Source organism: Emydura macquarii, unplaced genomic scaffold, assembly GCF_026122565.2.
Source record: "Emydura macquarii macquarii isolate MOO-44397 ecotype Brisbane River unplaced genomic scaffold, CSIRO-AGI_Emac_v2 contig_2665, whole genome shotgun sequence".
Taxonomy (NCBI): domain Eukaryota; kingdom Metazoa; phylum Chordata; order Testudines; family Chelidae; genus Emydura; species Emydura macquarii.
Genome location: NW_027132802.1, coordinates 21,396 through 47,340, shown reverse-complemented (window position 1 = coordinate 47,340; position 25,945 = coordinate 21,396). Strand labels below are relative to the sequence as shown.

General features: G+C 51.7%; 1 protein-coding gene across 1 annotated transcript; it reads left to right on the top strand.

Annotated features, from left to right (window-relative positions):
- The first annotated feature begins 3,348 nt into the window (after positions 1-3,348).
- LOC137164054 (phospholipase A2 inhibitor and Ly6/PLAUR domain-containing protein-like) lies at positions 3,349-13,772 on the top strand. The gene is made up of 5 exons (XM_067564653.1): positions 3,349-3,409; positions 7,893-8,012; positions 10,476-10,634; positions 12,376-12,516; positions 13,543-13,772. Exons 1-5 carry the CDS (start codon positions 3,349-3,351, stop codon positions 13,770-13,772), a joined length of 711 nt encoding a protein of 236 aa, XP_067420754.1.
- The last annotated feature ends 12,173 nt before the right edge of the window (positions 13,773-25,945 follow it).

The window sequence follows — 25,945 nt, the reverse complement described above, 5'->3', positions numbered from 1 at the left end:
AGGGCTGGGACACTCAGATCTGGGTGTCTCTTTCGGTGCCAGGTGTTAGGGCTGGATAGCAAAGTCATGGGGGGAAGTTTGCCAAGCTGGGCGGTGCTGGCATCAGACTGAGTCACCATAACGGTTCCTTGGCCTTACATTCTATGCAGGGGAATCGCTGACCTTCAGCCCCTGTGCTGTGTTTAGCAGAACAAAGATGTGGCTTCTTTCTTCCTTCTCCCGGCTTGAGCTCCTCTTCCCCAGATGTAGATGCAGCAGGACCTGGTGTCATACAGATAGTGGAATCACTTTCTGATAACGATTCCGGGTAACACACCTGATATCGACTTCTCAGCAGGAGGCCAGAAGTGATGGGGAACCAGATGGCACACCTTTCCCGAGAGACCCACTCGGATTTAACCCTTCGCTAGCAGGGGAGTGAGGTCTAGTGGTTAAAACCGGGGGAAAGGGGGCTGGGAGCCAGGATTCCTTGGTTCTCTGAGGGTTTTACTGAAAGAGGGAGGGCCCAGGTGTGAGGGTCGTGTAATTTGCTACATTTCAGTAAATCATTCACTGTTACTCCCCATTTATAGATGAATCCGATTGAAGGAGCTTTGCTGGACGAGCTGGTGCATCTCTTGGGCTGTAGAGAGAACTAGGAGGTTACCTGAACCATTGTGTGGCTGGAGGTAAGAGTTTTTAATGTCGTGTTAACTTATTTTTGGTAGTCTTTTCTAATCTGCTGAAAGCACGTTAAGGATGGAGATCTATTTCAAACTCAGGCTCCCATTGTCAAACCCCGTGAACCTGATAGAGCAGGGATAAACTGGCTCAGTTTCTGCAACAGAAAAGAGGCCTCCCTGATGGAATGGTGTGTGAACGAGAGAGGGAGATTTTCAAAGGCAAACAGGGCAGCGTCCCATGAGGCTCAATGGGAGTCAGGCCTTAAACTTCTTTCAGCTGGTTTGAATGTTCCATGTTCCAGGAGCAGAGAAGAACCAGTTGATGTGATAACAATTGATTTGGACTTTCAAAAAGCCTTTGGGAAGCTCCCTCAGCACAGGGCGTTAAGGAATCGAAGCTGTCCTAGGGTGGGAGGCAATGGACTGTCATGGAGGAGAAAAAGGAGAATAGCCAGAAAACAGGCGTTTGCAGCGTTGTTGTAGCTGTGTCGGTGTGTAGGACGCAGAAGAATTGTGTGACGCGAGGGTTGCATCAGTGGCAATGGGTAGGCCTGGGGCAGCATAAGTAACGGTAACTCGGCCCAAGTTAGCATAAGTGATGGCAGCAGCAGCCAGGCCCGATGCGGCCTAGCTGTGAACTCAAGATAAAAAGCAGAAGTCAGCTAGCTGCAAAAAGTAGTAGAGTTGTAAACAATTAGCCACAGCTTATAGCTGATTGGGTGCCGAAAGTGCACTGATGGGGCAAGAAAGAACATGTGTCAATCGGCAATCCCTTAGCAGATCAGAAAGCAACCAATCAAACCAATAAGATGAACTATATCAGAACAGAAATGACACATCAGAGTTGAGGATCTCACTAGACCCACGTGTTAGTGTTTGCTTCTGGAGCAGCTGCTTGCTGAGAGGAAACAGGCCCCCCTCTCTGATGGTGATAAGTGCCTGACTTCCTGACTTGTTTTACCGCTGACTTAAATAAACAGCTTCTGTAGTCAGTGATCTGTGTCTGCCTCCTTCTCACCACTGAGATCTCAAAGCACGAGCCCTCCATCTCGGCGGAGTGCACGGTCCCTGGACATCAGAGAGCCAAGGTGGGTGAGGGAATAGCTTTTCCTAGAACAGCTTCTGCTGGTGGAAGACACAAGATTTCGAGCTACGCTGGGCTGAGGAAGAGCCTGTGTCGCTCTGTGTAGCTCGTCTCTTTTCCCCTCCTTGTTTCTCTAGAAACCAGTAGAATTCCTGGTAATTTGTGTGATGGCAAAAGCTCAGCAGTGGAGGTGTCAAGGATCTATCCCAGGTCCAGTGCTCAAGGAACTCAAATGACCTGCCAGGGGTGAGCGATGAGGTGGTGAAAGTTGCAGATGAGGCAAACCTATGTAGGTTAGTCGGGAACTTCAGCGAGACCTGGCAGAGCTGGGCTGGTGGGCAACGCGACGGCGGATGAAGTTCAATCCGGATCAGTGCAAAGTAACACGCACTGGAGGAGAGGGGGGAAGGGGAACAACTCCTAGGACTGACATGGTTCTAACTGAACTGTGCTGATTCAGCAGAGGGACCTGAGCATCCCCACAGGAAAATCAATGGAGATCTCAGCTCGCTGTGCGGCTGCAGATGAAAAGAGCTAATGAGACGTTAGGCTGCTCAAGGGGATGGAGTTAATATGGAAGATGCAGCAGTGCCACTGTACAGATCGGGAGGATGCTCTGACCCCGGTGTACCGGAGGCAGTGCCGGTCGCCCCATCTCAGAAAGGATAATGCAGAACTGGAGCAAACACAGGCGAGGGAGTGGAAAACTGGGGCAGATGCCCAGCCGGTGTCCCTCAGCCGTAGCTGCACTGGAGTCAGTGGGGCCAGACCCCCAAGTGATGTACATCAGTGTAACTTTGTTGAAGTCACTGGACCGGTCATTGCTGGGGAGCTGGCCATCTGACAATAAGTACATTCAGGTTATAGGCTGACTTGCTGCTTAACTGCCTTCCTTCTGCATTCAAGCTGTTTAGTTTAACAAGACGTGATGCAGGGGCAGGTCTTATCCCCTTTACTTTCACTGGGTCTTTTCACATCTTTGCTTTGCTGGTTACTATGATTCCATCAGAAACAATGACTATTAAAAGCCTTGCATCTATGGAGCGCCCTTCTCTGAGAGCTGGGAGATATTTTTTACCAAAACTTCTCTGCTCTGAAAAATGCAGGTTTGTGGCAATTGAAGCATTTTGTGCATTTGTGACAATTTCGTTGCAATGTTTCAGCAGAAAAAAACCCAGAAACAAATCCTGAAACAATAGAAACATTTTGCCTTGACATTCCCAGAATTAAATGTTTTGATTTTTTTTTAACACAAAATGTCTTTTCTTTTCAAAATTGACTGCAATATTTACATTTAAACCAATTTAAAAATATTTTAAAATTCTTGAAAATGAAACAAAACCATTTTTTGTTTGGCTTTTCAGTTGGATGAGAAACTGGATCAACCCAGAATGCTTTTTTCCTTGTCTTTTGGAACTGCCAGAGAACCAAAACATCGGTTACTTGTGCAGCTCTCTTGCCTGATGATTTTTCCCTTGAATCTTGCCTGTAATTCCCCGTCCATCCTCATTTCGGTTTTGACTCTCTTCTCTTCCAATCTGGCAGAGTTCGCTGTCTCAGAGCTGAGAAGGCTCCGTTCAGCCCCGTGCTCCCCCCAGCACCATGACGGCTTTCTTCATCCTCTGCCTTCTCCCTGCTCTCCTAGCTACAACGCGTGCACAAGGTGAGTCAGCCGCTGTTGAGGCCATTTAAACCCTCATGCACGTCTACACTTTGTAACCCATCTGCCAGACAAAGTCGGCAGCAGCAAAGGGCTGGGTTCTATATCTAGGGGTTCCTGTCAATGATACAACACCAAATTGGCTTAATGCCCCGCCTAGTCACCTGGGAAAATCACACACTATCCCCTGGGTGTCCCCAAAAGGCAATACTCCCCCCCTGGCAAGCCCAGAGTCTGATGTAGAAAGTAAACCGTTTATTAAAAGGAAGGAAGTAACACAGCACTGGTTTGGAAAAACACTGCAGGCAGAATTCATGAACACAATGAGCCGAAGCCTTCCACCCCAGAGAACATGGGAAGTGTCCTTCCCCTCTGCCTTCTCGCTTTCGCCTGCCCCACCGAGTGCCATAGCTGCACTGTCCCAGCCTCTGTCCTGTGGCTCACTGCTGCTGGCCGCGCTGGTCCCCTGCTGTTAGCCACACCAGGTCCTCTTCTGCTGATTATCACTCTCTCAGGGTTTCCCGGTTCCTCTAGCAATTCCAGCTTTCAGTGATTTCAGCTTCTCAGTTCAGGGAAGAACCTTCTACTGACACAGGAGCACTGTCCCTGCTTTCTAGCAAAACAAAAGACTCCAAAAGGAATCATTAATTCTACCTTTGAACAGTGGGAGGAGACAGTCAATCCATGCCTGAGAAGAACCCTTTGTCAGGGCTAATGCAGCCTCAGCAGGAGACTCCTCAACACCTCCCTGCTTGTCTTTACACTGCTCTAGCATCCCTACGCCACCTCCAAACTAGCTTATGAAGATAAAAGGCTCACCTGGGACCCCATGATCCCCAGGGATTTTTTTTTTAAATTGACCCATCCAATCCCTCAGTGGGGAAATTCAAAGAAAGCCTGTAGCTCTAGTGGCTACTACTACAAGGGAGGAGGGTGGGGGCACTGCCCTGGGGAGGGGTCAGGGTGGACTGTATGTATTGTATAGTGTAGGAGGACAAACAACTCAAAAAACACTATTTTCAGTTTTATCAATCATCCCCCCAGGTAATAAGTGACTGCCCAAGAAGCCCCAAAAATCCCTCAACAGTGGGGATCGGGAAATTCAGTGGCTACTACAGGGGAGGGCGGGCACTGGATGGGTGGGGAGGGACTGTATAGGCAAGTGTGTAGGACACCATCAATAAATATTCATTTCATGCCCCAGGCCAGGACAGACAGCACGGAGTGGCGTCAGAGCCCGTGGATCCAGTCCCAACTGCCCGCCGGGCCCATTGCCCTCAGCCCACCCAGTCCAAACCAAATCCCACTGGGACTCAGAGTCACTGGGCTGGGAAGGGATTTGGGGAAATTCAAAAAAAGTTAGTAGTAGCTTAGTGGCTTCTGTTACAAGGGAGGGTGATGGTGGGGTGGGCACTGGGTGGGGAGGGAGACTGTATATTTTATAGTGTAGCAGGACAACAGTCGTACCCCCAGGACCCAGCTAGTGGTAGCTAGCTAGCTGCCCCTGTGCCCCTCCCAGCCCAAAACCAATCCAAAAAACCCCCAGTGGGGAAATTAAAAACCCCAGCAGTGCGTTAGTGGAATTAGTGGTGTAGAGCTGTTACTAGGCAAGCACTGGCAGGCAGGGGGTGGCAACAACACATTCTCAACTCATCAAACTCAACAAGTCTTCAACAAGGTAGGAGTTAGAGAACGGAAACAGCAGCCCAGCCCAGCCCAGCGCTGGTCATTCTTCAGCTGATCAAAAACACCCGTTATCAACTTGTCAGATCATCAGCTGCACGCCTCCTGCTGTGTGGCCAGCAGCGCACAGACATACACAGGCATAGTCAGTGTCCCGTGCTGATCTGTAAACAGCAGTAGGCAGCACCGTCTCAGTCAGGCGGTGGGTCATCATCAGTGGTCACGTCACTTCCGGTTCCAGTTGGAGAATGGGATTCTGGGAAGGAATTGGTGAACCGCCATCATGAGAGCACAGGATCCCCCAAAAATCACAGCCCCAAAATAGTGAAAAATAGCTAATCTCGAAGCAGGAGGGAAAATCTCACGGTACTCTTAAAAACCTCGATTAATTGCAATTGTCTGCCTGTTGTGGTAACCCTGCAGTTCTGTTTAGATGAGAGTGAACCTTTCATGAGATCAGGCTAAGTGCAGCTCTGCTGCCGTTAGTTTATACAATAGGAAGAAAACATTTCATTACCCCTGCAGTTACCTCTAAGGTGATTTGTAACCCAACACCAGCCAGACTGAGCATTTCCCATCATGCTCAGCACCTAGGTGTGCTCATGCAGATATAGTGCAAAATGCTGAGCACATGGATGTAGTCATGCAATACAGAGCCTACCTATTTAGCTGCTGAGCAGGGGAGAGCCACTCAGACACTCAGACCTTGCTTACACTTGTGTACCCCACGGATCTATGATCAGGGGAACGTGCAGCATGTGTAGGGAAGTGGGATTAGCTCTGTGGATGGTATAAGGCCATGTCTACACTACGGTTACTGTAGTGGCCTAGCTCCAGTGCTGTAGCTGTGCCGGCAGAGCCCCGCAGAGAAGACCCAGCCTATCCCAGGGGAAGGGGTTTTCCATCCCTGTAGAAATGCAGCCTCCTGCAGTGATGGGAGCCAAGCTGTGAGAAACGTTCACCCATCGACCTGCGTCACTCCGGGGTTAGGCTGGCCTAGCTGTGGTGCTCAGGGTGTGGATAGGTGTAGCCTATTTCTACTTAAATGTTCAGTGCAGACCAGGCCTGAGGGAAACCATTACTGGGCACTGCCCTGAATTCTTATTACCACAAAGGCCCCTCTGCACGGCTTTGACAGAGCAAAGGGGACTGAATATAGCACTAAATAACACTGCTCGGGGATCAAGCATAACCTGGAATCAGGCCTGCAATTTCCGATAGCAGCGGCTCTCCAGGCTGGCAAACAAAGGCAGAATGAGATCAATGGCTGGGAGTTGAATTTAGACCAATCCAAGGTGGAATTAACTCTGGCAGCAACTTATCATGAGACAGGGAGGATTCTCTCTCACTTGGAGTCTGTACATTGAGATTGGACGTCCGTCTAAAAGATTGGCTCCAGCTCACCTGTCAGATCTGGGCTGGATGGAGGCCCGGCTGGGTGAGGTTCTCTGTCTTGGGCTGTGCAGGAGCTCAGACTAGATCATCGCCATAGCCTGAAAATCTGAGACTCTGTAAAAGGAAACTTGTAAAGTTGCTGTACTTACCCAGCTTGTGTGCAGGGCGCTGTACAGATTCTACACTTAGATGTCCCCAAGGGGTTTGCATGTTTACGTGCGCTATGTTTAAGGGGATTTCTGTCAATGGCAATCTGGGGAACAAGAGACAATGAACGTCCTATTGTTGTGCTGAACAAAGTTTTTTTTTTGCCTGGCAATTTCCATCCCTTCCCATTCCCCACAGATTGCCAACAGCTGTGCTGATCCAGAGGGACGTGTGCAAGGTTGGCTTTAACGTAGGCCACCTTTAACTCCCAGAAACTCAGGGCTTTGTAACGGGGCTGTAAACCTGGGAGACCAGCTGAGAACCCGCCCAATGTGAGGCAATCCCCACGAGGCTAAGGGCCAAGGCAGCTGGCTTCTCCACCCTGAACCTTTTTGTCGGACTCCTCTGCTGTCCAGCTGCCAGCCCGGAGCCAGGCTGCTCTCGCCTCAGCGGGATTTCTTTGCTTCTGTGCAACACAATAACGTCTGAGCGCTGCGTCCGATCAATTCCAAAATTTGAGGCATCCCTGGGCAGAGCCCTATTGATGTGGGGGAATCAGAGAACCAAAAGGGGTAAATCAGCCCCTTCGCTTCTGGCCAGCCCAGCCCCACTTTCAGCCACCTCTGTAACTGTGTATAGGCCAAAGAACTGGTTGCTGGTACCCCTGACATCTTCCAGCACAACAACAGCCCTCAGCCCAGCTGTGCCCGTCGTCCCAACGTGGCTGATCTGCCAGCCAGAAAAAGGATGATGGTGGGGGGAGGGGAAATGAGGGGCACAGAGATAGCTGCTGATATGGGGCAGGAGATGGGGGGCTGGCACAGTGTCCCTGAGATAGAAGGGGTGGGAGGGGCGCTGGAGGAGTTTGTGGGGCAATGGAGGGCTGCAAGGGGCCCCGGGCGGTGCCACGGACTCAGCCAACGTGCGCTACCAAGCCAGTGACGCTCAAATATTGTGAATACCTGCACAACCTGAACGACATCATGGGTGGGCGGAGCTTATTTTGTGGGCGGAGTTTGAGAAGAGCACCATCCCCTTCATCCGCCCCCAGTCTGATCTCTGCTGGCCCCATGGCCGAAATTCTGCTATTGCTGAGTGTTCAAGAGGAAATCGGGTCCATTAAACGCCCCCAACCCCGTCCCCCCCCCCCCATTGGCTTGTTTGGAGCAGAGGGAGAAGACTCGGGGTAAGGGACGTGTCGGGTGAGCGACGCTGTTACACCACAGTAAGAAGGAAATACTTGTTCTTCTTTCTCCAACAGAAACCCTGACGTGTCAAGTGTGCTCTGGCACAGCGGACTCCTGCAAGAATCCTACACAGACCTGCCCAGTACCAAAGGCTACAGGTGGCTGTATTACGTTGGTTGAAGAAAATTCACAGGGTAGGTGACATTGCCGTCAACCCAGGCATTTCTCACCCTGCAGCCTGTTATCCTCATCATCACTAAGGCCAACCCCGACACAGCCCATCAACAAAACACATTCACACAGCACAGAACACTCAGTAGGTGCTCGACGCTTGATTGTTTCCGGCAACGTTACTGTGTCTGACATAGAGACCGGAAGATATGGCAGTTTGAAATCCTGGCCCCGTTGGAGTCTGTTGTAAAGTTCCCATTGCCTTCAGGGGGGCCAGGATTTCACCCCTGGTGCTTTAGTTATTGAATTTTATTCACTAAATTTTCAGCTCCAAACTGCACAATGTGCTGCAGAAAACAAACCTGCGATGTGCAGAAATGCAGTTTCTGAATCATGTTAAAAAAAGGAAATTGGCGCTGAGATCCCTTGTAGACTGTGGGCTTGCTTCCAAAACTCTGTATGAAGCTGTTAGTCATCGGCTCAGATCTGGAACCCTTCCTTACGAGTGTTTCCCCGTGGCCTGCCTGTGCCGTTCCTTCCCTGCAATTGGACTGGTGACCCCCTGGGGTCAGGTGATCGGCCATGTCTGGCAATGGGTGTGATTTTTTTCCAATTGAGTCAGAGGTGCTAGGCCAGTCCATTGTTCCTGTCTGCTGCATGCCTCTGTGGGGCGTGAGCGCACAGCTCTGTGTTTGTCTGCATCTATTCAAACCATGTCAGGGACACATTTGGGGCTATGACACAGCATATGTATGACATTGCAGGAAACATGCTGCCATAACAACAATGTTCTGTGTGCCATGCACATTCCAAAAACACCTCACGTGACTTACCCTGCAACAGACAATGGACAGTTCCACTGTAAGGGTGAACACGAATGGCACACACATCACATATACGGGTGTACATGGGGTACAGCCTGTCACATTGAGATGCAAACTCAAGCTCGTTTTGGCCCCTTTGACTTCAAGAGATTCCAAACCTTCTCCATGTTCAACGTCCTGAGCTCTTCACTCCCGCTGAGTTCACTTCTTCTCTTCATTTCTCAGTTTGCTCTTTGAAATCATAAACCTCAGTTACAGACCTGTCCTTTCACCCTTCCACTGAATTAAAGAGACTTAATGGTTCCTTCCTCTCCATCCTTCTCTCTCTCTCTCTCTCTGTCTCTCTCTCTCTGACCACCCACAGTCACAAATGGATTTATTAAAACTTCAGCACACTCAGGGTATGTCTTCACTGCAGAGCTAATGTGGGCTGTGACCTGGGGTTTAGCCCTACTTCCTCGCCTCCCCCCACTGTCCACGCACAAACCTTTAACCTCAGCTGATATGAGCTTTGAGCTCAGGGAGCTGACGCAGTTTGGGGTGTAGTGTAGACCCAGGTTCTGCTCTAACTTGGGCTGGACCCTGCCCACTTTGCAGTGGGGATGTAGCTGTAATTCCTTTACAGTTGCCCAGAGTCCTCCAACACCTTCCCATAATTCCTTTGGGGCTGTGTTTTTCTGCTTTTCTGTCTACTCTGTTCTTCTGCACTGGAAGTCACCTGCCGGTTTTCATACCCCTTGATGATGTTTTACACTCCACATTCCCTGCAGCCGGCTCCGTCTCTACCCAGCTCTCAAGCACAGATGCCATCTGAAAGAGACTCACCGCAGAGAACGGCACAGCTCAGTGCAGCGCTAAGAACCATGAGATATGCACCCAACGGTCCTAGCACTTCACCGGGACCATGCAGCACTGGTGTGGCCATGTCCAGATGGATCTAACCTGGGTGCCTTAGCGCTGTGGACACTCACACCAGGGCTTGACTAACCCGGGTGCCTGGACCTGGCTTAACTCTGCAGTGCAGACATTGCCCACAGATTCATTGACTCCAAGGCCAGAAGGGATCATTGTGATCATCTCGTCTGACCCTCTGCACAGCACAGGCCAGAGACCTGCCCCCAAATCATTCCTGGAGCAGACCTGGTAGAAAAACATCCCATCCTGCTTTAAAAATTGTCAGGGGTGAAGAATCCACCAGGCCCCTGGGAAATTGCTCCAGTGGTTAATTACTGTCACTGTTAAAAATGTTCCCCTTATTTCCAGTCTGAATCTGTCCAGCTCCAGTGCCCAGCCGATGGGTCGTGTTAGATCTTCCCCTGCTTGACTGACGAGCCAGGATCCAATATTTGTTCCCCTTGTGGGTGCTGACGGGGGATCAGGTCACCCCTGAACCTTCGCTGTGCTAAACTAAATAGATCGAGCTCCTGGCATCTCTCGCTTTAAGGCAGGTTTTCTAACCCTGGAATCATCCTCGTGGCTCTTCTCTGACCCTCCCCACCTGACCAGTGTCTGCCTTGAATTGTGGGCCCAGAACTGGACACAGGGTCCCAGCAGCGACCCCCCCCCAGGGCCAAACACAGAGGTGAAATAACCTCCCTGCTCCTACTCGAGGTTCCCCCTCAGCTGCTCATTGCCTTTTTCTGTTTTCTTTCTTTATAACAGATGGGACAAAGATGTTAGCCTTCTACAAAGGGTGTATAAATGACTATAATATTGGCATAAAAGTCCCAATCACTTTCACGGCCGGGACTGGCAAGTACCTGAGGATCAACACTTCACGATGCAACAACGCAGATAACTGTAACTCGGCTGTACTGGACGGTGCGTAGGGATCTGTTCTCACTGTCCCTGTTTTAGGGGTTGTTTACACGAACAGTTCGACAGCAGTGAGCTGGGCTGTGACTCTAGCTCTCCATGTGCGCCCGGCTGACGCACATGATCAGGTCGTTAGAGCGCCGTGAAAGGGGACTCGCTCACAGCACATTAATGAACGGTTCAAGCACGTCAGCGGGGGATACGTGGACAGCTGGGTTGCGGCAGGCTAGCGCAGGGTAGATTCATGCCTCACCACATCCTTACACCCCCCACTTGCCACACTCGAATTGTTCATGTGGAAGAGCCCCCAGCACAATTTTATTTGTTACCATTTCTCCCCTTTATTGCCCCCAATTTACTTCAATGTCATTTCTGTCGTCCATTGAAATAAATGTAGTTTGTGGGTCTCGAGTCGAGGGGCGGGTAGAACAGTCGGGGCCGATTTTCTAACGTATTTGAAATGTGAAGGGTGAGGGTTGCACCCGAGAGAGGGAGCAGCCGGGATCTGCTCAAATCTAAATCTTCATGATTCTATCAAGATCCACCTCCAAACTAGTTGGAGTTTTGCCCCCACCCTTCCCATGGGAAGCTGTTCCAAGACCTCCCTCCTCTGATGGTTGGAAACCTGCTCCAGGGTCCCAGGCCTGTCGGTCACTGGCCAGTTTATCCCCGTTGGTTCTTGTGTGAAAAATTCAGAACAGCCCGTTTGGACATTTTCCAAAACAATTTGGTTTCCTGTCGCTTTCAGTTTTGGAATTAGTGAATAACCATGACTACGACGTAACCGGCGTCACAGGGGCTTGGTGGGATAATACACAGGGCTGGAATATTGGTCCAGAGGAGGACAGCTTGTCAGGAAGGACAGGCAGGGGTAAAGGGAGCGGGTGTTGCCTTGTATATCAAAGATGTCTACACTGGCTCTGAGGTTGAGCTGGAAATAGGAGATGGACCTGTTGCAAGTCTCTGGGTAAGGATAAAAGGGGTAGAACTGAAGGGGGATGTAAAGGTCGACCCCAGACCATCTACCCAGGAAGAAGAGGTGAAGGAGGGCTTTTTTAAACAACTAGTGAAATCATGCAAAGCCCAGGCCGTGGTGGTGATGGGGGACTTCAACTACCCAGAAATTGGTTGGGAAATAACACAGCAGGGCCCAGATTATATAAGAAGTTCTTGGAATGCTTTGGAGACAACTTTTTATTGCAATCTCCAGCCCCCTTGCCAAGGATTCAGTGCTCCCTCATATCTTACTTCACCCCTTCTCCCCCCGCCCGTGTGCCTGGGTCTGTGTCTATGTCCCCTTCATCCCCATTCTCCCTCCTCTTACTATTATCCTTCTTTCTGTCTGGGAGATCTGTCATTCAGGGTGTCACCATGTTAAACCCCTGGGACGCTGGGCAGAGCTGAGATGGGAGGGTCAATGGGGCGATCCACCAGCTGTTTGATTCATACACAATCGCAGAGGTGGCTGGGCTAATCAGATGGGGGTGGTGGATGTAGGGGTTCCGATTTCTCCCAAAGACAGCAGGGTTCTGGCCCTGGGTGCCTAGGAAATGCCTGGAAATCCTGGAATTGTTGGGATGCGGGGTTCAAAGGTTGCCTGTGACAGACAACTGGAGAAATGCTGTCAGGGAGGGGGCAGGGGCCTTCGCTTGCTCTGGCAATGCAGGGCAGCATCCACCAGTCTCAATTAAGTTTAACCCCCCCCACGTAACTGTGTCTTTTTCTCTGTCTCTTTCTCGGTTGTCAGTGCCCAAGGAGAACACTGCCTTGAACGGGCTGCAGTGCCCGACCTGCTTCGCTCTGAACTCCGATCCCTGCGACAGCCAGATCACCCCTTGTAGAGGGGACGAGACCTACTGCTTTGATTTCAGTGGGACGCAAAATCCAGGTAACTTCTGCCAGCTCACTGCAGTTCAGGAGCTGCCCTGGGGATCCTACGCCTCAGGCTTTCCCCAGAGAGAATGAGAAGCGCTGCAGCGGTGCAGCTGGTGAAGAGGCTCTGAGCCGAGGGGAGAGCTCTCCCGTGGGCATCATAACACCACCTCCGTGAGCAGCGTTGGGGACGCTGGTGGAGAAGCTCTCCCGCTGACACAGCGCTGTGCTCACCGGTGCTTAGGTTGGTGTAACTTATGTCACTCAGGGGAGTGGCTTATTCACACCCCTGCACAACATTATTTACACCAACATCAGCTGTAGTGTAGACTAGCCCCTAGAGTCTCCCTAATCCTCGAGCTGCGCTGATCCCTTGGGAGGGGTGGGGGGCGCAAAGAGGGGTTTTTGGACAGGGGGAAGGAGAGAGGAAATTGGAAGTTTTCCCTTCCAGACCAGCTCCCCCCTACTTCACTGATGATCATTTGCTCCTGGAGCTATGGCAGTGTCGTCTCTTGCTGTGGGAACAATTGTTATGTCAGTGATGCAGAGCTGGGGAGAGAACCCAGGAGTTCTGGCTCCCAGCCCCACTGCTCTAACCACTAGCCCCCACCCCCTTTCTGTTTAATGTGGAGCTAACCCATTGCTCAGCATGGAAGCTCCTGTCCTAAGTCTGTGTCCAGGGCTCCCAGCGCGCTGTGGTGTTTATAACAGAACTGAAGCGAGCGGTTGGGCTGCCGGGGCCGGTGAGAGCTGGGCGTGTTCCCGGGTGATGCCGCGCACGGGGGAAGGAGCTGCCCCCGGCAACCAGCTCGGTTCCAGACTCCAGCTTCAGCCTCTTGTGTGCAGCTGTAGAAAGACGCGCGGGGGAGCAAGGGGGCGACAGACGCCCGCCCTGCCTTGGTCCGGTACAGCGAGCGCAGGGAGATCACCGGGAGATGGGAGGCGAAGGAGGGAAGTGCTGGATTGTGGGGACAGAAGTGATGGGGGCAGAGCAGGAACCAGAGCTGCCCTTGCCTAATAACAGGCTGATTTTCTCCCTCAGTTTCAAGTCCTTCATCCGTAAAAACATTTGCTGCAAAAGGCTGCGCTACTGCGTCTGCACAAGACATTAAAACTGGAGACGCTCTGCAGTCTGCAGTCACCGTATACAGGTTCACAAAGGCGACCTCCAAACCTGCCACCAGTGGAGGCAGCCAGGCCCTGGGGAAATTCTCCTTTGCCCTCTACCTGCCCAGCCTTGCTGGGCTGCTGCTGGTGAAACTGCTGCACTGATCCTTGTCCTGCCTGGGCCACACAGCACCTGATTCCTGCGAATTGTAGCCCCACCTGCGACTCCTCTATTCATTCTATTGGTTACTTACTAATTCCCAGTGATCTCTCTGAGGTTTGACCAGTTCCCTTCCCAAGATCAGGCCAGTATTAATAACACGGCTGCTCAGTTGGGAACCCGACGTGCACGGCTGCAACACTCGCCCTGTAGGAACCCTTCTGTATTTGTAACAGTTTATTGACACATTTAGCACAGTCACAAACGCTCCAGCCAGGCCAGGTCGGTCGAGATAACACAGAAGGTTCCTCTGAACATCCATAGACTGACACCGTCCTGTGCAGAACAACCTGGAATGTGAGCCACCATCTTCCTCTTCACCAGGACCTTCCTCATCATCACCCGTGGCCGTCCTCCTGGCACCTCCCAAGTGCTGCCTCTCTCTGCTCCCGCCCACGGTCTGGCCTACAGCTTTGATAATATGTGATGCTGGCACCACCGTGTCTGATGCATAGTCAGTAGATCAGGGGTTCCCAACCTTTTTGGCTCGAGGGCCACAGATATCATTTTTACAACCCTGAGGGGCCACCAGTCTCCCCCAGCAGGCTCCTTCCCCCCCACTGCAGCCAGACGGAAGGAGTTCCCTGGCTGCAGCAGGGAAACCTCACGCATCTTATAGCCCCGTGCGCTCCATGTGGGTCCCTAGACAGTGGCTCCCTTCTGCATTCAGGGGGACAGAGATCAGTGCTCCCTTCCCTGCACCAGTCTTCTAGCCCCGTGGCAACGTGCTCTGACTGGGTCCCTAGGCAGTGACTCCCTTCTGCAGCCAGCAGGAGTGGAGCCGTGGACCACTTTTGGCCCATGGGCCACAGGTTGGGAACCACTGCAGTAGGGGATACTCTCCTCTTCCTTATTTGTATGTCCTCACCCTCCTAATGCTGGGTGGCCCTTCTCCTATAGGCTATTATGATAATGATCTCCAGTTATTATTGTATTTGTCAATTCCTTGCCCTGGCACTGTTGTGGTCCGACATCTGCCACGGTTCTCATTCCAAAATATCCCACAGCTGGGGTTAGCTCAGCTTCCTGTGGCTGGCTGGCGTCATTATGGACAAACCTCCCTTTTACACACTCCATTTATCTGTCCCAAAGTCCATAGGCCCCAAGCCTGGTGCTGCCTGCTGCAGCCCATGTCTGACAGGAGACAGGCCGGTAGGTTTCTTACGTTACTGCTGAATAAAACAAAATGCTAATGCTAGCTCTTTGGGCTACAGGATAAAGGCCTGAATTCCCAGCTGCACCCCCGCTCCCTTGCCCCACGGCCCCTTTGTGCTGCCGGGATGATACAAGGGGGCCATGGTATGTCCAAGAGTCTGCTCAATGTCCGTCTGTCCCGGCTGGCTGGAATCTCTGTCTATTAGCAAATTCACAGAATAAATCAGGATCCTAAATAAAAGCCCCTGGTGTGTTGTTATTTTCGAGTTGCCCATTGCTGGGCCCATCTGCATGAGACTGGGACACTGTCAGTGCATTAGCCACATACAAATGTGTTTGTCTTTGTGTGTCTGTGTGTAGATCTATAGCTAGAGCTGTGTATGTACACACAGAATTGGAATTAAAAGTCTACGTTCCGAGAACACCAGGTCGGTTGCACAGTGAAGCAGTCAGAATTAGGCAGTGGCAGAATAGACGTGGCCAGTGCAACCGTAATCCAGTCCCCCGGCGTGTTTGCGTTGTGCTACGGCTTTTGATGACAGGATCACGTTCTGTATATTTTCCACAGCAGCCCTGCCTCATTCAATGTGTCTTTTTATTTTTGCTGGGGGTTGCCCCAGGCCGTATCTCCCGCTCACCGTTCCAACCTTGCGCTGCACTGAATGATTCATGATATGTCCTGTGCTTTTCTGTGGAGTTCTCACCACGATGTCTGAGAGTGAGACAGACATTTATAGCTTGTTCTTTGCAACAGGCCTGTGGAACTTGGGAAACTGAGGCTCAGAGGGCCGGCTCCTCACAGGGAGTCCTGCCTCTCAACTGCCCAGCTCATGTCCAAGTCCTGGTGTGAGTCTAAAGCTAGGCTGGCCCCCGCCTCTCTCGCCCTGATACAGCAGAGTGGTGGTGGGGGACGGGGACAGAGGAGTGGTCTCCGCTCCCTTTGTTCTCCCTACGTTTTCTCTGCCCAGCGCCCAGGTAAGTTAGAGCAGCCCCAGAGCATAACTTTCTCCTCCCGGCCTGAGCTCTTCTTCCCTGTGTGCAGCAGCAGCAGCCCCCACCCGCTCCTCGCTGTGTCAGACAGAAAGTGGAATCACTTTCCCTGAACACAGCCGATAAGGATTTCTCAGAAAGAGCCTGAAGCGATGGGAAATCAGCCCCACGCCTTTCCCAAGAGACCCACTCGGATTTAACCCTTCACTAGCCACCGTCTCTGGGTTTCCGAGGCCTCACTGAGGCAAAGCAGTGGATGCAGGTGAAGGTCAATCAGCTTTCACAGAGCTGAGGCAAGCAGGCAGGCTGCTCTCTTAAAACCGATGGTATTTCGTAGCGGCTCAGGCCAGAAGGGCCCGTTCACACAGTCCAGTCTGTCTGCCTGTATATCCCGCGCCAAATCACCTCGCCTGTGAGTTCTGCATGCAGCCCGTGTTGGAGCACGTCCTTTAGAAAGACAGGCCTTGATATAAGAATGGAGAATCTGCCCTGTCCCTATCTCCTGGGAGTCAGGACTCCTGGGTTCCTCCTCAGCTCTGGCAGGGGAGTGGGTCTAGTGGTTTGGAGCAGGCAGCTTGGAGCTGGGACTCCTGGGTTCTATCCGAGCTCTGGCAGAGGAGGGGGTCTAGTGGCTTGGGTTGGGACTCAGGTGTCCTGGGTTCAAACAGGGCAGCAGTTTGTCCTGGTGTTAATTGCTGCTGAAGGGGGGAAGTGATGCCACATGGTGCTGAGATGAGGGGTACCCCGCATAGTTTCGGGCTGGCTGGTGGGGTGGGCACCAGAGTCGCCTGGAGCTGTTCTGGGCCAAACTGGGGAAAATCCAAATGTTTAGCATGGAGGGGAATTAACCATCCAACAGCTTCCCAAGGGCTCTGTGCGTGCTCTGACCCAGCACTCGCTAACACCAGCGTTCATGGCCATCTCGGCTGCTCCTGACCGGGTTTGAAGGTGTTTATTGATAACAGCCATGGGGTGTTGTGAAAGGAGGAGTCCTGGCAACACAAACCAGGGGAAACGGGCAGATTGTTTTGACATGGGGGGTGTGTGTTTTTTTCCTGAAAGGATAAGTTCCTGGAGAGTGACAGGAATTTGCAGCACGTCTCCAGGACATCGGAGCTGCGTGTCTCTCCGAGAAAGGCTCCGTTTGAAAACCTTCACCCTGTTCATTGTCCGCCTGTGTATCCCCCTCTTGACACCATCCCCTCCTCGGCTCCGTACCCTCAGAACGCTTGACAATCGCCAGGCGTCCAGTGCCCCGAGCCCCCGGCCCATCCTGCGGGGCCGTATTGGCTCCTCATTTCCTAATGTCATGGCCTTGTGGGTGAGGTGACCAGACAGCAAGGGTGAAAAATCCAGACACCTTTTTTTTCCACAGGGTGTGTGTGTGGGTACAGTTGTGTATATAAGACAAAGTGCCTCGTAACGGGACTGTCCCAATAGCTTCGGGATGTCTGGCCACCCGAGTTGTCGGCCCCTCACTGAAACGTGTGTGTGTGTGTGTGTGGGGGGGGGGTGATCAGCCCTCTCCCAGTGTTGAAAGAAAGGGGAAGGGCTGAGGAGGAGGCAGGATCCTGAGACTGACAGACCCCTTGGCCAATGGGGAAAAGTGATCACTCCAGGTTGGCCCGACTGACAGGGCAGCAGGCCAATGAGGGAGTCAGGAGCCCTGGACCCGTCCTCCGTGTGAGCTGGGGCTGCCTGAGGCAGGGCAGGGCAGAGCTAAGGGGAGCTGGTCTGGGGGCAGAGCCATAGGGGCCGGAGCTGGGGGGCTGGGGCGGCGCAGAGCAGCCACACCGACGGGGAGCCAGGGCTGAGCTGCAGGGGAGCTGCGGGGCCAGAGCGGGACAGCGGGTGCCGGCCCTGCCACACGTCACCCTGCAGCCGAGCACGGCGAGCGGCTGGGAACAGCGAGGGGGCCTGGGGCAGAGGGCCCAGCACAGGGAGATGACGCCAGACACGAGGCCTGGCAGGCCGGACTGGGAGAAGAGTCCTTGCCCTGATGTGGGGGGCGATATTTCCCTCCCTGTTAAAGATGTACACCTTATTTCCAGCCTGAATGTGTCCATCTTCAACTTCCAGCCAGGGGATCATGGCTCTGCGAGGCTGAAGGTCACGTTATTAAAGATTTGCTCCCCATGTAGGTACTGACAGACTGGGATCGAGCTGCCCCTGAACCTTCTCTGTGTTCAGATAAGTAGGTTGAGCTCCTGGAGTCTATGGCTGTAGAGCAGGTTTTCTAACCCATTCACCATCCTCGTGGATCTTCTGCAATTGACCAACGTCCTTCCTGAACTGTGGGCCCCAGAACTGACCCCAGGATCCCGGCAGTGGTCGCCCCAGGGCCAAATCCAGAGGGAAAATCACCTCCCTGCTCTTACTTGAGATTCCCCCTATTCACTGGGTCACAGAGAACCAGAGCAGAAGAGAGGGAATGACTCTGGGCCTGGGAGGGGGACGACTCAAGGTCTTTCTCCAATGAATATTTAATTTACACAACATGGAACAGCTTCAGCAGGAAAGGCAGAAATAAGCTCTACGGGCAAAAGGGTTTTCCTGTCGGTTTAACTGCATCTATACTAGGGCATTACCCTGCAATGCCACAGAAAATCATGTCCCTAACCCACTTAGCTCTGCGGACGAACGTTTTGGGGATAGATCTGGCCTTACTCTTGGTTTGTCAATGAAAGCCGAGACTCTAGAGAACAAGGCTGCGAATTCAGCGAGGTGCCGCTACAATAGCACCACCTGCCAGCTGAATCCGAGCCGCGCAGTGAGACTTGGATATAAATAAATAATAATCCTCAGCTTTTACATCACACTTTTCATCAGTCTTTCTCAAACCTCTCACTCTCTCTCTCTTTCTTTAGACTCCTGGAGATCATAATGTGAGCCCTCCCCAGGAGCTGTGCAAACAAGTCAGATGTAGACCCTTTGTTTTATTGTGTAAGTGAGATAGAGGGAGAGACAACGAGAGTGCTGTGGCACTTTAAAGACTAACACATTTAATTTTAGCAGATATAAGCTTTCGTGAGGCTCAGCTTACATCGTCAGATGCAGAGGTAGAAATGATACAGCAAAACATCTTATATATATATAAGTGCATAGAGAACAATGGGGGAGGTGGATGAAAGCCGGGTGCTTGAGGTCTAATGCCAGTCATTGAGTAGGAGGTGAGAATGGGTGAACAAAGCAATTTACCTCTTGTAGTGAGAGAGCCACTCCAAGTCTCTGTTTAAGCCCAGTTTGAATGTGTCGAGTTTGCAGATCATTTCTAACTCAGCAGTTTCTCTTTGAAGTCTGTTTCTGGAGGTTTTTTTGGAGAAGTACAGCAACTTTCAGGTCAGTGACAGTGTGATTAAAGTGTTCTCCCACTGGTTTATGGATGTTATTATTTTGTATGTCTGGTTTGTGTCCATTTATCCTTGTGCGTAGCGATAGTCCGGTTTGGCCAATGTACATGGCAGAGGGGCATTTCCGGCACATGATGCATATATAACATTAGTGGACGTGCAGATGAATGTGCCCCTTACGGTGTGGCTGATGTGGTTAAGACCAGTGTTGCTGTCACTAGAGTCGATGTGTGGGCAGAGCTGGCAACAGGGTTTGTTGCAGGGATAGGTTCCTGGGCTGGACTTTTTGTAGGGTGTACGGTTGCTGGTGAGTATTTGCTTCAGGTTGGGGGGTTGTCTGTAAGCAAGGATGGGTCTGTCGCCCACTGCCTGAGCGAGAGACAGATCATCTGCTAGGATAGGTTGTAGATCCTTAATGATGTGTTGGAGAGATTTTAGCTGGGGGCTGTAGGTGATGGCCAGTGGTGTTCTGTTGTTTTCTTTGTTGGGTCTGTCCTGTAGTGGGTGACTTCTGGGTACCCGTCTGGCTCTGTCAATTTGTTTCCAATACCAGGTGGGTATTGTAGTTTTAGGAATGTTTAATAGAGATCCTGTAGGTGTTTGTCTCTGTCTGAGGGATCGGAGCAAATCCGGTTGTATCTTAAAGCTTGGGGGGTTAGGGTGGGCCAGCCAGTGGTCTGGGACTCGGGGCATCTGAGGCAGGTGCTGGGGCTGCCCAGTGCTGGGGCCTCCTGGCCGGCACTTCAGGGTTGGGGCCACCTGGTGGTCGGGCTGCCTGCGCTATGGTGGGGGAAGGCAGGCAGCTCAGGCCGGCTGGCAGGCCAGGACTCGGGTCACCCAGGGCTGGGACAGGATGGCTGGCCCAGGGATGGGGTGGGACAGGGCTGGTTGCTCAGGGCTGGGGCCAGTGGCTCAGGCCGGCTGATGGGCCGGAACTTGGGCTGCCTGGGGCGAGCCAGCTGGCAGGGGTGAGGCATCTTCAGCCAGGGTAGGGGTCGGGGCTTTGGCGAGAGTGGGGGCAGAAGGGGCGTGGCCTCAGGCAGAAGGGGCGGGGCCATGGGCTAGCCTCCCTGAATAGGGGTTCTCGTGCTGCCCATGATCAGATGTGGACGCTGTTCAAAAGTTATCCCCTTACAGACAGGGAAATGGCGTCAAGCTGAGCCCACGTCTACACTGCCAGGGACTCCACTGGCAGAGCCATGGCCCCGCAGCGACACCGGCACCACCCCGCAGTGTGCACACAGCCGGCAGCAGCGGCAGGGGAGTTTCCGCAGACACAGCAGCTCCACCTCCGCACATGACGTCCGCAGCAGCATCTCTCCATCGACCTCGCTGTGTCTGCGCCAGGGCCAGGCCGCGGCGCTCAGCTGGGCATCACCGTTGTGTCGAGCTACGTTTTCAGCATGAACCCAGCCGGATCCCAACGACTCGGCCACTCAGATCTGGGCGTCTCCTTTGGTGCAGGTGTTAGGGCCGGATGGGGAAGTCATGGGGGGAAATGTGCCAAGCTGGGCAGTGCAGGAATCAGACTGGGTCACCATAACGGTTCCTTGGCCTTACATTCTATGCAGGGGAATCACTGTGTTTAGGAGAACATAGATTGGGCTTCTTTCTTCCTTCTTCCGGCCTGAGCTCCTCTTCCCTAGATGTAGATGCAGCAGGCCCCGGTGTCATATAGAAAGTGAAATCACTTTCTGATAACGATTCCAGATAACACAGCTGATAACCATTTCTCAGAAAGAGGCCAGAAGTGACGGGAAATCAGGTGCCATGCCTTTCCTGAGAGATTCACTAGCTGAAGCAGGCGCCTCCAGCCAAATGGGCCCTTTGCATTGCCCTGGTAGTAGAAAGTAGCGTTAAAGTGTCTGGAAACAGCCCCTTTTAGTACAACCGTTAATGCAGACCTTGTATTTTCCTTCTGAAAACTATCTGGGAACATAGGATGAGTCGGACCCAAGGTAAAGAAGTGCCTGTCGATGGAATATTTTAAAGCGCTGAACTGAGTTAGGCCTCTAATTCCCACTGACATCAAGGGAGTTAGGTGTTTTTTGAGAATCCCATTAGATTTCTGAGACTTTAAATCCGACTCCTGTTTGTGTTACCAGACTGAGAAAACCGAAACAGCCAATTTCCTTTCTTTCCGTCAGTCATCACCTCACAGCTTCTTATCACCTCCTCTCTTATCGGTCAGATAATGGGACAAAAGAGAACTTTGGCTACTCCAGTCTGGCAAATCCCATGGACTAAATCTCTGACGATTAGACTTGAGAAGCAGAATTTTCTTCATGGCAATTTTCCCAGGGAAAAAAAATCCCCTATCACAATTTTTTCCCTTTTGGGTGATAACATTTCCCCCTCCCCTTCATTGAAAAAAGTAAGAAAGCAAGGGGGTGGCGGGGGATTTACCTTTCCACACTTCTTGACAGTTTTCCCCAGTTAGAAAACAGGAGCCAAGCATGAAAATTTGAGATATTTTCCCCCCGCTTTTTAGCCCTTTTGCAAACAGAAAAAGAAATCAAAGTGTCACTCTTTAGCTCGCTTAAAGAGAAAGTTAAACAGTGAGACAAAGCAGTGGGACCTAGTGGACAGAGTCCAGCATTGCATTTCAGAAGACCGAGGAACTGTTTCTTGCTCTGCCGCTTGCAAACCCCTTCCCTGTCGTACCTCAGTTTCCCCATCTACAAAAGAGGGATAACGATACTTACCATCTTTGGTAAAGTGCTTTGAGAACTAGGGGCTGTGATTATTATTATTATTATTGCTATTTTAAATCAGTTACTTTCTCTCTTGTTATAATTTTTGAAAATTTTCCCCACCCCACTTTTCCAGAGGAAAATGGGTTTTAAAAAAGGCCAGGGGGTGGGCATTTTCCTACCATTTCCACAGGAACAATTTCTGGACCCTGCCTGTGATCCAGGGGCTTCCCCATCATGCCAGGCACCACACAGCCCATGTCTGTGATACACAAGGTCTCTCCATTTTGCACCCGGTACCCAGGCTCCACCCATCCCCATCATGCCAGGCACTGCCTGGGCCCCACCCAAGACCCAGATAGGATCCCCATTGTGCCAGGCACTACCCACGTCACACCCGAGATCCAGAGCTGCTCCTCATCGTGCCGGGCAATACATAGACCCCAAGTGAGATTTGCAATTGAATTTAAATTACAATTTAACCTTTAATCAGCAGCGGAGCTGATCAAAAAATGGAAAGGAAAATAAATCCCAATAAAACTGAGATGCTTTTCATTGCATTTTTCAAAAATCTCACTTGTTTATTTTTGGATTTCTTCACTGGCATCTTTCGAGATAAATCTTTTCTGTCCCCACGGTTCTCAATCGAAATTGCATCTGAAGCCTTTTCCCTTTTCCAAATGGTTTAGCCCCTCTCTGATTGGCATGGATGGATTTGTTTACTGGAAAGAAACACCACATTTTGCGGGAATTCATTGTGCAAAATGTTGGGTCTCCAGGACAGAAAAAGATAAAGACAAATAATCGCCATTCAAATTCTCCAAAAAGTAGTACGTGTTGGTTGAAAAAAATCAACATGAGTGTGCAACTTTTCTCAGTTGGGTACAAAAATCTTTGATCAGCTTCTAGGTCCCAATTTAAGACAATACTTAAGCATGAGAATTTGGATCTTAATAGCAGCCGCTCATGGAAGGGGAGAGAACAGTTTGACAGGGACAGCTGTTACCTTCAGCCTCCCAGATCCGGAGCAAACGGGTGGTGGGGAAGCAAAGAAACTGGACATCTCATTTCTATATGTTAGCGGGGGAATGGGCCCGCTATTGTGGGGAACTTTCCTTGCCTGTTCACTACCCCGGTAGAGTTGGCTAGCAAGAGGATCTGAGTGTCTGCTTCCGCTCCCGCTCCCTTTACCCAGAGGCCCACTTGACCTCGAGGGCTCCCCTCCCACTCTCCTGTCTGGTGGGGTCCCGGTAGCCGCAACAAAGCTGGGCCCAGGATTCCTGGGGAGCTCAACCCCCATCTTGCCGTGGTCCCTTAGGGCAGGGGCTAGGGTGTCCCCACTCCGGGCACTAACTCTGCACTGGGCGCTTCCCTGCCCTGCTGATCACTGCACATAGTGCAAAGCAACACAATTTATTACACAAACAGCAATCAAACATCAAATAAAAATAAGAAAAGAGGAGAAAGGTTAAAGGAAACACCCAGCCCTGCCCCCCTGGCACCACAAACAGTGTCCTGGGGTGTGAGGGAGATTCACAGCCTGTGTCACACGTCGCAGGCCCCTGTCCAGGAATACGGTGCAGGGACGCAGAGTCAGACACCTGCTCTGCCAGTAGCCGCTCACCCCCAGGGTCCCCTTCGCTCTCCCCAGCTGCTCACCACACCCAGCTCCAGATGGCTCCAGTCCCAACTCGCTCTGCTCAGTGCAGCTGTGCTTGGCTCTGCTTAGCTCGGCTGTATGGGATGCCTTCTGGCTCTGCTGCTGTGGGTCAACTCAGCCCAGCTCAGCCCAGCCCAGCTCTCTGTGCTCCTCTTCCAGCTGCAGGCTGCTTTGTCCTTGGCTCTGGTCAGTTCTGCCTGGGCATCCCCAGCAGGCAGCTCCAGCTCACAGGGAGGACTGGCTCCCCCCACCCTCCTGGCTCCCTCATTGGCCTGCCCACCCTGTCAATCAGGCTGACCTGAGTTGGCCTCTCTCCACTGGCCCTGGGGGCTGTGTCCACTCCAGAGTCCTGCTTCCTCCAGAGATGCCGACCCAAAACACCTGCTCAGTGTCAGTGAGGAGTTAATAGACCCCTTACATTCCCCCCCTGCTAAAATTCTGCCACACCCAGGATGTTCACACCAGTGCACCTAGGTCCCATATTGACAACATTTACCAGCATCACGTTATACACAAAAAACCCTCCATTAACAATTAACAAAAGAACATTTAACGTATTTCGCACTCCATGTCCACTTCTCTATGTTCATCGTGATAATATTCATTAACACTACACAGAGTTCATAACAGGATCATCCCTAAGTTTAAGGGGTGGTTCACCCTTATTAGTTCTCTGGGATCTTCTTTGTGGTTTGGGGCTGCCCCACTCTGTTCCCCTTGGTATTCGGTTTGTGGGACTAGCACCATCCCCCCATAGGTTTCAGTGTCCTCGGGGCATGCCGGCCTACGTCTCCTATGGTCCCTGATCGGACTAAGGGTGCAGTGCTTTAGCTGGGCCCTATGTGCTACTCTCTCAGGGCCTCCTCGTTCAGGCCAGATAGTGTAAACTGGCAACTCAGGGTTGTTGTGAGCAACTACAATGTAGGGATTCGACTCCCACTTGTCCTGTATTTTATTGCAGCCCCAGTGTCTACGGCTACGAACCAGTACTCGGGCGCCAGGCCTGATGAGAGCCCCACTGGATTGGTGATCATAAGTCCTTTTCCTACTTTGGGCTGCGTCTTTAGCTGTAACGAGAACAACTTCACAGGCAGTCTTCAGTTCTGTCATGGTGACCTTTGACCCAGTCATCAAAATGAGTCACCTTATCCTCCTCAGGGCCCTCTCTGCCCAGAATATCTCACGGCAACCTGGGATCTCTCCCGAACATGAGATAAAAAGGAGCATAACCCGTCGACGAATGAACGTGGATGTTATAAGCCAACACCAGCTCAGGGAGCTGTTCCTGCCAGGCTGGCTTCTTTTCAGGCGGGCGTGTTCTTAGCATGTCATGCATCGTACGGTTAAACCTTTCGCATTGAGCGTTTCCTTGTCGGTGGTAGGGTGTTTTTTGGCTTTTGGCTATACCGTATAGTTTGCACAGTTCAGATATCACCTCGGATTCAAAATTGCTCCCCTGGTCCGAACGTAACCGTGCTGGACAACAATAGTACACAAACCAGTGTTTTATGAGGGCTTCAGCCATTGTTCGCACCGTCTGGTTTTTATTTGGAACTGCGACAGTGAATCGGGTAAACATGTCCGCGAGAACCAGTACATTCTCATGCCCCTCTGAAGATCTCTCTAGTCTTGTGTAGTCCATGGCTAAGACCTCCACTGGGACGTCACATTAGTACAGGTCAAAAGGGCTCGGGGGGGGTGGGGAACACATCCTTGACTAGGGCACACCATTTGCACTGATGGATCCACGATTGCACGTCGCTACTCATCGTGGGCCAGTAGTAGTTTCTCCTCATCACCTCAAGAGTGCTCCTGTCTCCACAATGGCTCCCATGATCATGCCTGGCTTCGTAAACTTGCTGGCATAGCGACACAGGCACCACTAACTGCCACACTTCTTCACTGTCTCGGGGATGATATGTCAGTCGGAACAGCACTCCACGGTGTAATCTAAGTCATACCCACTCTCTAGCCAGCTTCTTAGACTGGGGATACCTGACCCTAAACGCTCGATCTGGTTTCATTTGGTTCATGACTGCCGTTAAAACAGGTCCAACGTCACCTTCCCGTAGCAGAGTTCGAATCTCCTCCCATGAGTACCCTGAGATTATCGCGCTATCCCCTTTTACCAGGTTTTGTGCTGCATCCTGTACCAGCACTTCATCCTCAGGCCTTGGATGCACTAGCCACAGACAGGTCTGCACCACATCTGCAGGAATGACAAGGAAATCTTTCCCCAGATCTTTGCCTTCTTCTGGTTCCTCCTCTAG